Source organism: Mizuhopecten yessoensis, unplaced genomic scaffold, assembly GCF_002113885.1.
Source record: "Mizuhopecten yessoensis strain PY_sf001 unplaced genomic scaffold, ASM211388v2 scaffold9963, whole genome shotgun sequence".
Classification (NCBI taxonomy): Eukaryota; Metazoa; Mollusca; class Bivalvia; order Pectinida; family Pectinidae; genus Mizuhopecten; species Mizuhopecten yessoensis.
In genome coordinates this window covers 902777-915749 of record NW_018408310.1, presented here as the reverse complement: position 1 = coordinate 915749, position 12973 = coordinate 902777, and the positions used below count along the sequence as shown (strand labels likewise).

Here is a 12973-nt window from a genome sequence, read left to right as displayed (position 1 = left end):
ATATATACCATGTTATTGACCTTGTACGCTTTTTTGATTGTTTTCAGGAAAATGCTAAAAAACAATTGTGAAATTTCACGATTTCAAAAAATTCGTAAAAATCCAATTTTGAAGATAACATGGTTCTGATTGCTGTTTTGTAATCAGGTTATGGTAGTCTCTAGGAAAATGACAAGAAATAAATCACTTTTGGTTTAAAAAAAATTAGTTGGGCATAGCTACTAGTACACCGTGAGGGCCACATTTGTCTCTATACCGTGACTGTGTCAAAGTAACCATACATAGCTTAATCATACACTGATTTTTTTTCCACATCATAGACATAGCCGTGTTGTGTATACATTTATACCTATGTCATTCACAGCATGTACCTATGAACTCCACATCAAGGGTCAGTGATGAGTTTATAAGGTATGGCGGGATGTCGTTGATTTCAATGGATTAGTTTCTTGATATCCAGAAAAATGCACCATTTAGTTAGGTCCATATAATTTATGTGTTGATTTCTGTAACAAGAAGGAATAGCCAGCACTTTGGTGACCTTGCGTTGGGTAAGGTAATGAATATGTTGATACAGAAGTTGTCAAATAATTTAAAAAACATCACCATCATTCCCTTAGTGTTGTGTAACTGTATGCTCTCAAAGCAGGTTGAAAACGATAATAGATGAAAGGGCTGCTGTTTATAGTTCTTTTGTGATCATTCATAAAACTGTACAAATAGAATGTTTGGCATTTAAAGATATCTACAAGTTTAGTAATACAATTGTTTTAGTGTTCTGTTGTGATAGCAATGATCGGAAGAGCTAGAGTGTTGCCTTATTGCACTTATTTCATTTGTGACATTATGCATGTCGACAGCTCCTCCAACGAGATAACGCATTTTTTCTTTTACCTGGTTTTGCATTTAACTCTTCTTTCCTGATTATTCGAATTAATATTATAAATTAGTAATAGGGAATAACGACAGGAATAGCACTTTCAACTTTGTGGAAAGAGCAATAAAGAGGTTTTTACAAATTTGATTTAAGGGACGATTGAGTAAACAATGAAAGTTGCTGTAAGTGTCTGACAAACATGAAGCTTCAAGTGATTCCAAGAATTTCTAGAATTAAAACAGCATTCCATATTCTATTCAAATAGAAATATATTTTAAGATTATTTATATTAGTATAGTACAGCGCTGGTTCGTTAATATGTATTTATATATTTATTCTTTGTGTTTTCTTACTAGTACTTAATAATGCAGTTCATCAACTTCAACAATGGCATTGACAATATGATATCCGGTTCCCCTGTACATAGTCTATATGATTGTTAGTGGGAAAAGTGACCTGTTTTAATACTCAAGTAGTTAAATGTTTGAGCGCATTTTTGACAAAGCATTTTTTAATCGAGAGGTTATATTCTTGATTGTCTAACCTAAGGTTTGATTTCAGCTGAGGGTTTGAAATTCAAAAAAATCACCCTTAGTGTTGACATTTCTCTAGCTTACACTCACCGTATGGGAGGAGAATTCAGTGGACGGCGGGAGAAAGAAGAGTCATTGCCTCCCCTTACTTCAAACGAAAATGGAAATATTGCCAGTTCAAACACATTGTAGTATGCATTGCAGAATCAGTATGATGACAAAGATGAGTACACACTTTCCAGACTTAATAAGGATACACTTGACCCACTTATGTTATTTTATTTTTTGTTTACATGTAAGTAAATAGATGGATGAACTACTTGTTACATGTACTGAATTTGGAAGTAGAACTGAGCAGTGTGTGTCGTTCTAAATTTCGTTCTGGGTATAACTGTTGTGTGACTGGGCCAGAATACTAATGACCAGGTAGTTCGGTTGGTTACATCAACAGGAGGTGCAGAGTTCCGATCCTGGTATTAACCCCGATACATTTTCATCCTCAGAACAATGTTTTTTTGTTGATCTCAATTTGCCTATTTTTTCACAAAAGTTCCGCAAGTCTAAGTTTTCTTCTCAGAAATAGTTTTATTGTCATGCCAGAAACACGTTTTCAAACTTAAACAATTGCAGCGGTATAGAGATAACCTAGTGCTTCTGCGTATACATGGTGTTATGGTTTATAATGTAATTACCAACAAACAACACAAGCTTTATGTCATACCAAGTAATCAGTCTTTATTATTAATATTGGTGATATTTCTGTCACATTATTTTCTTCATTTGCTAACGCTATTATGCAGGGTTGTATGTATCTTACATGTGCAATAACAATTTTTCGGCTGACAATGTGACACCTATAAAATCAATCACGTTTTTAAAACAAAATTCGTATAGTAATAGATTTTCTAAATCTGAAGAACGAAAATACAAATGAATCGCTATCAATGAAATAATTTTGTGAACCTCTCACTTTTCTACGGGAACTATAATAATAAGGGCATCATCATATGCAATGAATATCTAGATACAAGAAATGACATACAGCGTCGTATATATATATATCATGTATATCACGATATTAATGGTCACCTTACGACCAAATACAAGACTCGCTTGTCCTCACGACCCTTAACGCTGTCTTCCTTAGTAACAACAAAGCATCACTCCCCTGTTTGGAGATTACATGTTACAATTGAGGCGCTACATAAGCTCAGGCTCTTATCTTTGAAGATTTTCTGTATAGATATATCACCAAAAGCCTGTTGAAAAATAGAGTATGTAGCCATGGTGCTTCACCAGAAAAAAATCAATGTACGCTGAGGAATGTGTACTTTTGATTTTCATGGCATCATTTCAAATTATGGTATTTCATGTTAACATGTTCTTAAGTATCAGTTACATTTATCTAAATACAAAGAACTGGCAAGGATGACTTTATTCCAACTTGGAAAAAACTCTAGCATCGATCCATTTAATATAATTCAGACTTTCCTTTAGTTTCAACATAAACTGTCATTTGCATTTTTTTCAAATTTTATCTAATAAAGATTCTTGGGAAGTAGTAATAAGATAACATTAGTGAAACTTAGACTGCTATACTTTTCTAGGCATCACAAGGACCTTCGGTCTTCTCTTGGTTTATCGTTAACACTGAGCAGGGAAAATAGTGTTGGATGTAAAGTTTGTTTGGATTAACTTGAAAATTAAGCTTTGGTGCTGTATCATATGCTTGGGACTTTTATTTTAATAGCAAAGTTATTGAATTGTTATTATGTTTCTGCTGCAGTTCATATGAACAATAAAGTAATTTATGTATTTGATATAAGTATTTAATTTATATATTTTATATAAGTGTTTAAGGTACTTTTTTTTCAGGAAGTTACACAAAGATGAAAAATCATTAGCAATTGTAATGTAAGCCATCTACATGTTGGTCTACCTGATCCCCAAAATCAATTTTCAGTAGAATATCCCGCTATACTGTAGCAAAGCTTTCCTAAAATATGCAAACGCAATTTTTTAATATATATATCTATAAAACGAGAGTGAATAGAATTTCGGACATAATTCCGATAGTTAAAGCAGTAAAAATCAGATTATGATAAAAAAACCGAAATGTATAAAATTGTTTTATAATGTAACTAACACACGACGCAGACGCCTATTTCTTACAAACCTTGCAAATATATACACGAACAAATGTGACAAATATATACAGGGAATCAACAAAACGTTTTAATACATTATTATATACACCACAGATAAAATTAAGAGTAATGACCAACACAATTTCTATACTAATTAAAATTGTAGTGGTTAAGTACTTCATCTTGAAGAAACAATTAAAAATATAAAACCTTAGCGAGTCCAAAAGAACATATGATCCAATTGTGTTGTGTCTGGTCAAGTATGAAATGGATTCAATTAAACGAGTTCGAGTGTCTGACACATGTAGCACATACAGGATAAATGTTTCGTTAATACACGTGTACTTTTAACATAGATATGCGAGTACCAGCTTTCTATACAGTGTTATTATACAATTACGAACTCCACTTGAGTCTAGCCTTGATTTCCGAACCTGGTCTGTGGACTGTTCATCAATGCAGAGGCAACAAGGCATTCATTAATCAACTCATCACTTATGTCACATTTTCATATTTATTCCATTATTGTTTCCAAAACTTGTTCTTGGAGATAAGTCTGTGAAAGCTTTACTCGTCACCTGAAGTTTCCTCTCCAAGTAGATAATATTATAATTTTAAATAGGCAACTTCTAGCTTAAGAACGGGCTCTGTAAGAGATTATTAGATATGGAAACTAGAAATATGCTATCATTGTTTTTAGTTACAGACTGAAACCCTTGTTCTATTCTCGTTGTTCAAAAAAAGAACTGGGAATTAGCAACGGAAATATATCACTGTCAATATTTCAGTACAAGCACACTATGAGATACATAACAATATATACAAATGTATACTCTGATATATAATAACAGTTGATATGTCAATAAAAACTAACTAAAGTGCGTTGCTTTGATTTATTTTGCAATTTTGTTTTGAAACAACGTCACGCAGTTCAATATTCGCGCAACAATTATAGACAACGCTTTATCAAAACGGGAACAACTTCTGTTTCTTTTATCATATAACGTAAGTAAAACAATATTTTTCATGCCGCGAATGTAAGGAAAATATAACCTCCGAAGTTAAGGTGTTACAAGTTATATAGTACCTGACTCCAATGCATTTGATATTATAGATTTGTCAGTACGGGCATATTATATAGTATATTAATGAATGTTTGTTCAAAATCACAATTACCGTAGGATTACTTTATGACAGTAAACAAGTAAAAGGGTAATGGCTTCAATGCCTTTTCCGTGGGATCGATTGTTTTGATATTTGCTATTTGAAATATACGTTTTATTTCTAGGAAAGGAAATTATGAATAACTATAGTATGAAATGAGTGACACACGCTAGCATCACTAGACTCAGAAGAGCGGTCAGCTGATGTCCAGTTCCCGTTTCATTGTCCAGACTTATCGGCTTTGTCCTTGCAAGGAGCCAGGATGTGGCCAAAGCGTCGTCGGATACGAGAGGGCTGATAGTATCCTGAACGGTCTTGTGGTAGGCATTGATCCAGTCCACCTATACCGAAGGAATTTCGAAATATTCAGAAATTGGTAGAAAGAGAATTTCAATAGGTTTGACACAATAAATCGACTAAGATTATTTTAGATCATTACTTGTTTGTATCAAATGATTACCAGTGCATTGATGAAATAAATGAATTATTGTTAAGGAGCAAACAAAATACAAGAAAGTATTATATTTATTTGGTACTTTTTTTGACTTTTTAATTGTCAGAGGACTAACGCAAAGTGTAAAAAAAAAAACTAAACAAAGGTTACGATTATCACTATCAAAGTATAATGTATAAATAAAGCAAAATGGCAAACCTCTCGTTGGCTCAGCAGCTCTTTAACAATAAGATGAGGCTCGTATGGTACCATAGTTACGGTTTCGAACGTAAAGAATGTAGTGCCCGGGAACTGATACTGAAATCAAGATATCACGTTTTGATATTAATTTGTAAACAGGTATTGTCAAATGATTTTACAACATTATTTTCGTTCTATGGACAAGGCAAATTGTATTATTCAACAGCAACGTGTAAAACGCACATGACAATAAACAAACAAACAAACGGAAATACAATTGCTGATAACCAAATTTTGTATACAAATAATGTGTGTTTACTAAATAAAACTCTTTATCTTTGAGTGATCTCCATATCAAAGGTCTTATTTCAAGTTATATGTACGAAAACAAAACGTACCTTACGTAGCAACATAACACGCACTCTCACTATTACCTACCTTTGTAGTTGCCTTCTTTATCATGACAATGTTTTCTAAACGGATTCCAAACTTGCCATCTTCGTAATAGCCTGGTTCTAGTTAACAGTAAGGACAATAATGACTGACTTTGGGCAACAACAATGTAAAATGCGATGAACTTGTGCAAGTAGTGAATAAGCATTTAAGAAAATATTCCGCTTTTTTTTATTAAATATTCCGTCTTTTTATTGTGTGGGTTTTTTTTTAATAAACGTTTTCATGCTTATTAATGACTTGTTCATAGCGTTCATTTATACGAATTAAGTTTACCATCGGAGAAGAATTGGAATTCATCAAGTGGTTCATCATGGATAAAACTAGCATGAGACAGAGATATCCTCCCAGGCCCTGTAATGTATAACAGTTGTATTAACTAATGGCATTAAGTATAAAAAAGACATTTAGATATAGTTGTATTTAATATATAAATGACATCCAGCTATACGTTTTTGGTAAGAAAAACACTTAATTATTCTTAAAACAATTGATTATGGTATTGTTTCTATCTTTTTTCTTGTTTTCAGGATTTTATTTTATTTTTTGTTATTAGGTTTTTTTTATATAAATATGTATATAACAAAATATATATAACCATAACTCACAACAAATGGTCTTCTAATACACTTTAATTATGTACCAGAATTATCTAGCTATACAACATATTCCAGGCTCTTGTATGACGACGTTTATACTTGTTTCTAACCGAAAATTCAGTTAGGAAAAATTAGGAACAATGCTTTTGAATCAAATTTCACAAACATATGTACTACTATTTCATTTATAATATAAAAAATCAGTAAACAAACTCAGCCGTTTCACTGTACGTGTGTCTGCCAACAATAGGTTATGATACATAATGTTTGACCCTCTCGAGAATCGAATCAGTGTCTGTGATAAATAGTCACAGAGGAAAAATGAATACCGCAACAGGTAGTTTTGACCTGTTCAGTTCTACCTTTGACCTACCTTCATGCACACTCAGGTACATGCCTATACCGTGTCCGGTCCCGTGACGGTACTGCAGGCCAACATCCCACAGAGGACGCCGAGCTATTGTGTCTATTTCCCGACCTGAATAAATAACATATGCTAACATAACATACAGGTACAATTAGCGAATTTTTGATGTAAGGTATAGTGATTTCCGTGAATATCAAATAACATTGCATGGATTTGCATTTCGTACATAAATGTTGTTTTATCAAAAGGGAAACGGAAGCATTTTGTCAACTGCAGTTTCAAATATTTACCATATACCTCATCAGGTCACTAAAAGAAAGACTAAAAATGTACTTACATAAAACATTGTTTATAAATCCTAGCTTCTTTGCAGATAGAAATATGTTTCTTTTTAATAATTACGCAAAGCAACATAGTTTAAAGCACATATGCATAAAGTATTAAATATTAACAAAGTGGCAGCTAGCTAGTAAATCTACAAATATAAGTGCTGAAAACAATTGATTACATATGCAATCAAGAAAAATATTCAAATCCAGTATGGTTCAACTTCAGAAATATATTTTACTTTCTCTTTTATTATTTTTTCAATTTAGTAAACCTAATCAAATTGTTACAGCAAAATAGTAGTACTATAAAATAAAATGAAATATATTGTATTCAGCAGTTCATTTATATATAATAGTCTTGAAATTGGGATGCAGAAGGCCAGTGAATGTCACAGAAATAAAGAAAAAATATTAAATTATTTGTAGTGTTTGTGGGGGGGGGGGGGGGGGGGGGGGGGGTGTCATAAAACATAGAAAATATACTTCATTTCAATTGTTGATTTCCTGTTTAGAATACATAAAAATGCATATAATAAGATAATAAGATAATATGATGTTTAAATCAAAGTTAAAGAGCTAGCGGGAGGGGACTGGTATATTAACGCGCCCCACCGCGTGTGCACTTGTTGTGCACATATAAAAATTTGGGGAAACTAAATCAAGACCCAGAGCAAGCCCTGTCGTGGGGGGGGTAACTTTCATCATCATCATCATCATCATTATCATCATCATCATCATCATCAAACCCTCCCTGGCCTAAATAGTCATAATCTCAATCCAAATACGCCTATAATCGAATACTGTTTATGAAATGGCTCATCTTGGAGCTGACTTAAATCAGTACTATTACGTCACATGCAACGGGAGGTTATTTAATTTCTTGACTACACTGCAATTTGCAATATAAATTTAAATGTTCGGTTAGTTTCATATTCATTACTTATGTTATAAAATATTACGGAATACACTCGACACAGGCTTACATACCAATACAGTTTGTTATAAAGTGGACAATTACTTTTGGAAAGCACTAGAGTACTTTTTCTCAGGGAAGCATTGTAGGAGTTTGGATTAGAGTTAAGTTTAGATAGGTTACTTCTTTGCAAAGGAATGCGATAAACAAAACAGACAACGCATCACGTGCATGTACATATACTGCAACAAACAATAGTTTATCTTTAGAGTGTAGCTTACACATATATGAAGTACAACTTGCACTTTAATGGGGAAAACTAAACTACACTAATAAGAAGTTAAAATGCAAAACGACAAACACACATATACATAGCAACATACATAAAGATGTAGTAAAACATACAAATGAAATCGTGTAGTACCAAACACCACCTACATTTACATGCAGAGATCTAACTAAAGTCTAAGCAATCTGAGTATTTAATCTAACCTAATACTTCATAGCGTTATATATAATGTTTTTGCCGGCAAGGTTGTACACAAATTAAGTATAAATGATCTACCGATCCCATATTAGTATGCGTGCTTGTAAGTTATGACAACATCACTGACTCACCTAGGTGACCTCCAGTAAATACAAAATCAGCTAAATCCACGTGACCCATAAGGACACGGGTATAGCATTCCTAGAGCGAAAAGATATCTTAATATTAAACATTCTCAGTAAGTAATTAAAGTTAAAAAAAACCATGGAGTTAACGGGAGGAGGGGGGAGGGGGCAATCAAGCCATGCGCTAGAGCATGGACTCACCAAGTTTACCCCCGACGAAGACGACATCGGCAAAGTCAACATGACCCATAAGAACACGAGTGTAACACTCCTATAAATAAACAGAGGCACACACAACCAGTTGAAGAGAACTAAACATATATCACCCACGCGTATGATGTTGATGGGAGGCTCGGTACTCCGTGAGATCCTGGTACTTGAACATATCCGCTGTACAGGTTCTCATGTTCTCACTGCAATATCTCTTTGGCATGTGTTACATGTACAACAGAGATCCAGTATTCTTTACACTTACTCACAAATCATCCTCTGAACGGTTTCTAGTCCTTCATAAATGACGGAAGTGGTGATCCAGTGTAAGCTAAGTGCGTTTTGATTTTTTTGCTTTATGGTCGCTATAGAATAAATGGATACACTTTGCTTAGTGTAAATAGTATTACCTCACGTATACTATCTATTAGGCTTTAATATGTAAGTGCTACTATCAATAATGTATTGGATAACTTATTTTGTCGGGTATTTTATCAGACATAAACCTAAATAAAAGTTAAATGTAAAGCAATAGGGTACACGATAACTCGCAAGGTGGATAGAGCAATAACACGTGTATATAAAGTAGGATAATAGTACATAAACTAGCAGCAAGATGAACTGGCAGGTATATACCACCACCAAGGCCTGTGACACAAGGAAAAAATCAGAGAGATTCCGGGTAGCCGTAATGTAAATATGTTCTCCCTGAACTTACCGTACAAATTAGATGGCCAAATTGTAACGGCCAAATTAACATGACCTTTTAACACTAGCGTGTAACATTCCTGTAAAATTTATACCAAAAGTGTTAAATAGCTTCAGAATGATCAGAACGATGTACATATATGGAGCTTCAAGCTGTGTTGAGGAAACATCTGTGAATCGCCAAAAACAATTCTTCACGAAGTCATGTTTTCTTCAATCTCGTTTACCTACTGTTTCTAATACCTATACAAAAACATTGCGTTTAAACAATATCATTACTTACAAACACCGTTTAAGATTACAAAGAACAAGACATCTCGTTGAAAAAAAATTCTGATTTATGACTTTTTAAAAAAAATATGTATGATGTCCGCCATTTTGGCTTAATGCATTTCCTTTCGAATATAACTATAAAACTTATTATCAATAAAACTAATGAAGGTCTACAAACTGTTAACATGAAGAATTACTCTAGGGATGATATTGTACACATGCTTTAGTTGTCATACACTTGTTTGAATAATTCAAAACAACCCACACAATATTCTTTATTTCTCTCTGGTGATCAAGGCGGACACTATACCAAACTTTCAGAATGACCTTGTTACGCCATGGGTTTGTGAAAGCGGTTCATAATTGTGGGTCTCCTAGACTAATCGTATTAATATTCATGAACTAGGCAGTGTATTTTTGTATTGCCGCTATGGATTATGTTGTCAATTCGAATTTCTAAATTACTCCAAAGTTCTCGACATATCGATGATGTGTAGCAAGTTTGGTCTATAATACTAAATTACTCGAAATTGATCGATATATCGATGGTTTGCAGCATGTTTAGTCGAAAGCAAATCGTTTGCTTAGACATACAAACCAAATAACACGGACTCTTTGTTAATGATTAAAGATGTCAATTATATATATATATATAACAGTCTTATACTCATTAGTTATGTTTACTTTTTAGGTGAAACACGTTTATTCTCATTTTCCATCAGATAAAATTCGATTGAAAAAATGTTGCATGTGCCTAGGAAGTCCAATGGAAGTAAGTTGTTGGTAGAGCCCAGAAACGGCGTTAGAAAAAAATATGTAAATAACATAAAGCTTGATACGACGAAACAGGATAATGCAACGTTACTGAAAATTAAACAGACGCAGCATTAGATAGCAGATTGTTACCTTTTCATATGCTGTGGGATTTCCAAAATGAAGTGTTCTTGTAACGTCTGTGGTACCGTCCCTATATCAATGAATCAGTATACTTAGTTTACAAATATATTGATAACTTCAGATAAAAAATTATTATATAAAACCTAGCGCTTAAAGTGTTCTGATTTGAACTCCTGATTAACCAAATACATTTTATGATAGTCACTTTTATACTTTTTTACTTGTAGTCTTCCTTGCTTAGTTGATATTTCCGTTACGATGCCTGACTAAAGTGATACCTTCGTGTACTACAAGATTCTTTCATGTACTAAGTTGAGCCTGCCTAAAGTATTACTTTTATGTACTACACCTGACTAAAGTTATACTTTCATATACTAGGCCTGACTAAAGAGATACTTTTATATACTAGGCCTGACTAGGGGCATACTTATATGTGCATGTACTAGGCCTGCCTAAAGTATTACTTTCATGTACTAGGCATGACTAAGGTGATATTTTCATGTACTGTGCATGACTAAGGTGATTCTTTCATGTACTAGGCCTGACTAAGGGCTACTTATATGTACATGTACAAGGCCTGACTAAAGTATTACTTTCATGTACTGGGCCTGAATAACGTAATACTTTCATGTACTAGGCCTGACTAAAGTGATATTTTCATGTACTAGACCTGACAAAGTTGGTGCTTTCATGTACTAGGCCTGACTAAAGTATTACTTTCATGTACTAGGCCAGGTTAAAGTGATACTTTCATGTACTAGGCCTGACTAAGGGCATACTTTCATGTACTAGGCCTGACTAACGTGATACTTTTATGTACTCGGCCTGACTAAGGTTATATTTTCATGTACTAGGCCTAACAAAGTTGATGCTTTCATGTACTAAGCCTGACTAAAGTGATACTTTTATGTACTAGGCCTGACTTAGGTCATTCTTTCATATACTAGGCATGACTAAGTTGATACTTTCATGTACTAGGCCTGACTAACGTGATACTTTCATGTACTAGGCCTGACTAAGGGCATACTTATATGTACATGTACTAGGCCTGACTCAAGTATTACTTTAAGGTACTAGGCCTGGTTAAAATGATACTTTCATGTACTAGGCCTGACCAAGGTGTTACTTTCATTTACTAGGCCTGACTAAAGTGCTATTTCATATACTAGGCCTGACTAAGTTGATACTTTCATGTACTAGGCCTGACTAAGGTGATACATTCATGTACTAGGCCTGACTAAGGTGCTAACTCATCTACTAGGCCTGACTAAAGTGATATTTTCATGTACTAGGCCTGACGAAAGTGATAGTTTTCAAAAGATTCATATGTACACTGCACATGAAGGAATTATTATGAACTGCATATGTATTTAGCTACGATGGAACTTACAGGTACTGGCCACCGGAGTCGAGAAGGAACATGTCAGAGGTGGTAATAGCTTTGTCCGTGTCATTGGTGGGGAAGTAGTGGATAATTGCTCCATTTGACCCAGAGCCCGCTATGGTGGGGAAGCTGAGGCCGCGATTATCCTTTACAGCACTGGCGAAAAACACAGAAATCTTACACTGGTAAATACGGTTAATCCAAAATATATTTTAACTACAAATTATATCCTTGGATCAGTTGTTCGTCGAAAATATTTCGTAATTCATTCAAAATATGTTTCTGTACTTTGACGCATTTATAATCAAATATGAGGATTGGACATAATAATCGAACCGGTGTTGGTTCGACAGTTACTGTAGTGCCGGATTTTGCAAATAAGGTAAAGTAATCACTTAGTCTATGGAAAGATGTAAGCAGGTAAATTTATCAAAATCTGTTTGAGAATAAAAATTGATTTAACTTTCCATGGAAAGGTCACTTAAAATGTCTTTTGGCACACAATCAAATGTACATGTAGTATTCAAACCGTCCCACAAACATTTGTCGTTATATTACATGAACCACTGTTTTAACAGACATGATTCCTCAATGTGTTTAACGGATATGTACCGTAAGACACTTTGATTTAAAGAATACATAATTTGAGACAGACCAGTCATCATCACATATGGTGTACATATTGCTAATACAGTACTAGTAGGTCGCTCTTTATTTTAAGTAGTAATGGCGTGGTAATGTCGATTTACCTTCACAAAGTGTGTTACTTACAATCTGTGCTGTTTAAGATCTGCAGCAGCTGACACTTCTGTCCAATGCTTTTTTTCTTTCACCTTTTTAAAACAATTTTTTTAATAATATCAGCATATGATT

General features: G+C 33.9%; 1 protein-coding gene across 3 annotated transcripts in view; it reads right to left on the bottom strand.

The window, feature by feature from the left end:
* Window positions 1-2125: 2125 nt before the first annotated feature.
* The window catches only part of LOC110459053 (xaa-Pro aminopeptidase 1-like), a 31772-nt gene continuing 20924 nt past the window's right edge, over window positions 2126-12973 (bottom strand). Inside the window, exons 14-22 of one of the 3 annotated variants that reach the window (XM_021511098.1) lie at window positions 12872-12933; window positions 12107-12256; window positions 10726-10786; window positions 8830-8899; window positions 6781-6885; window positions 6085-6162; window positions 5794-5870; window positions 5374-5472; window positions 2126-5062 (exon numbers count right to left, since the gene is read on the bottom strand). In XM_021511098.1, coding sequence (XP_021366773.1) covers window positions 4865-5062; window positions 5374-5472; window positions 5794-5870; window positions 6085-6162; window positions 6781-6885; window positions 8830-8899; window positions 10726-10786; window positions 12107-12256; window positions 12872-12933 — 900 coding nt within the window. In that variant the 3' untranslated portion in view covers window positions 2126-4864. Of the gene's footprint in view, window positions 5063-5373; window positions 5473-5793; window positions 5871-6084; window positions 6163-6780; window positions 6886-8634; window positions 8705-8829; window positions 8900-9556; window positions 9627-10725; window positions 10787-12106; window positions 12257-12871; window positions 12934-12973 lie in introns of all 3 variants that reach the window. The other 2 variants (XM_021511097.1, XM_021511096.1) reach the window with 2 other exon arrangements.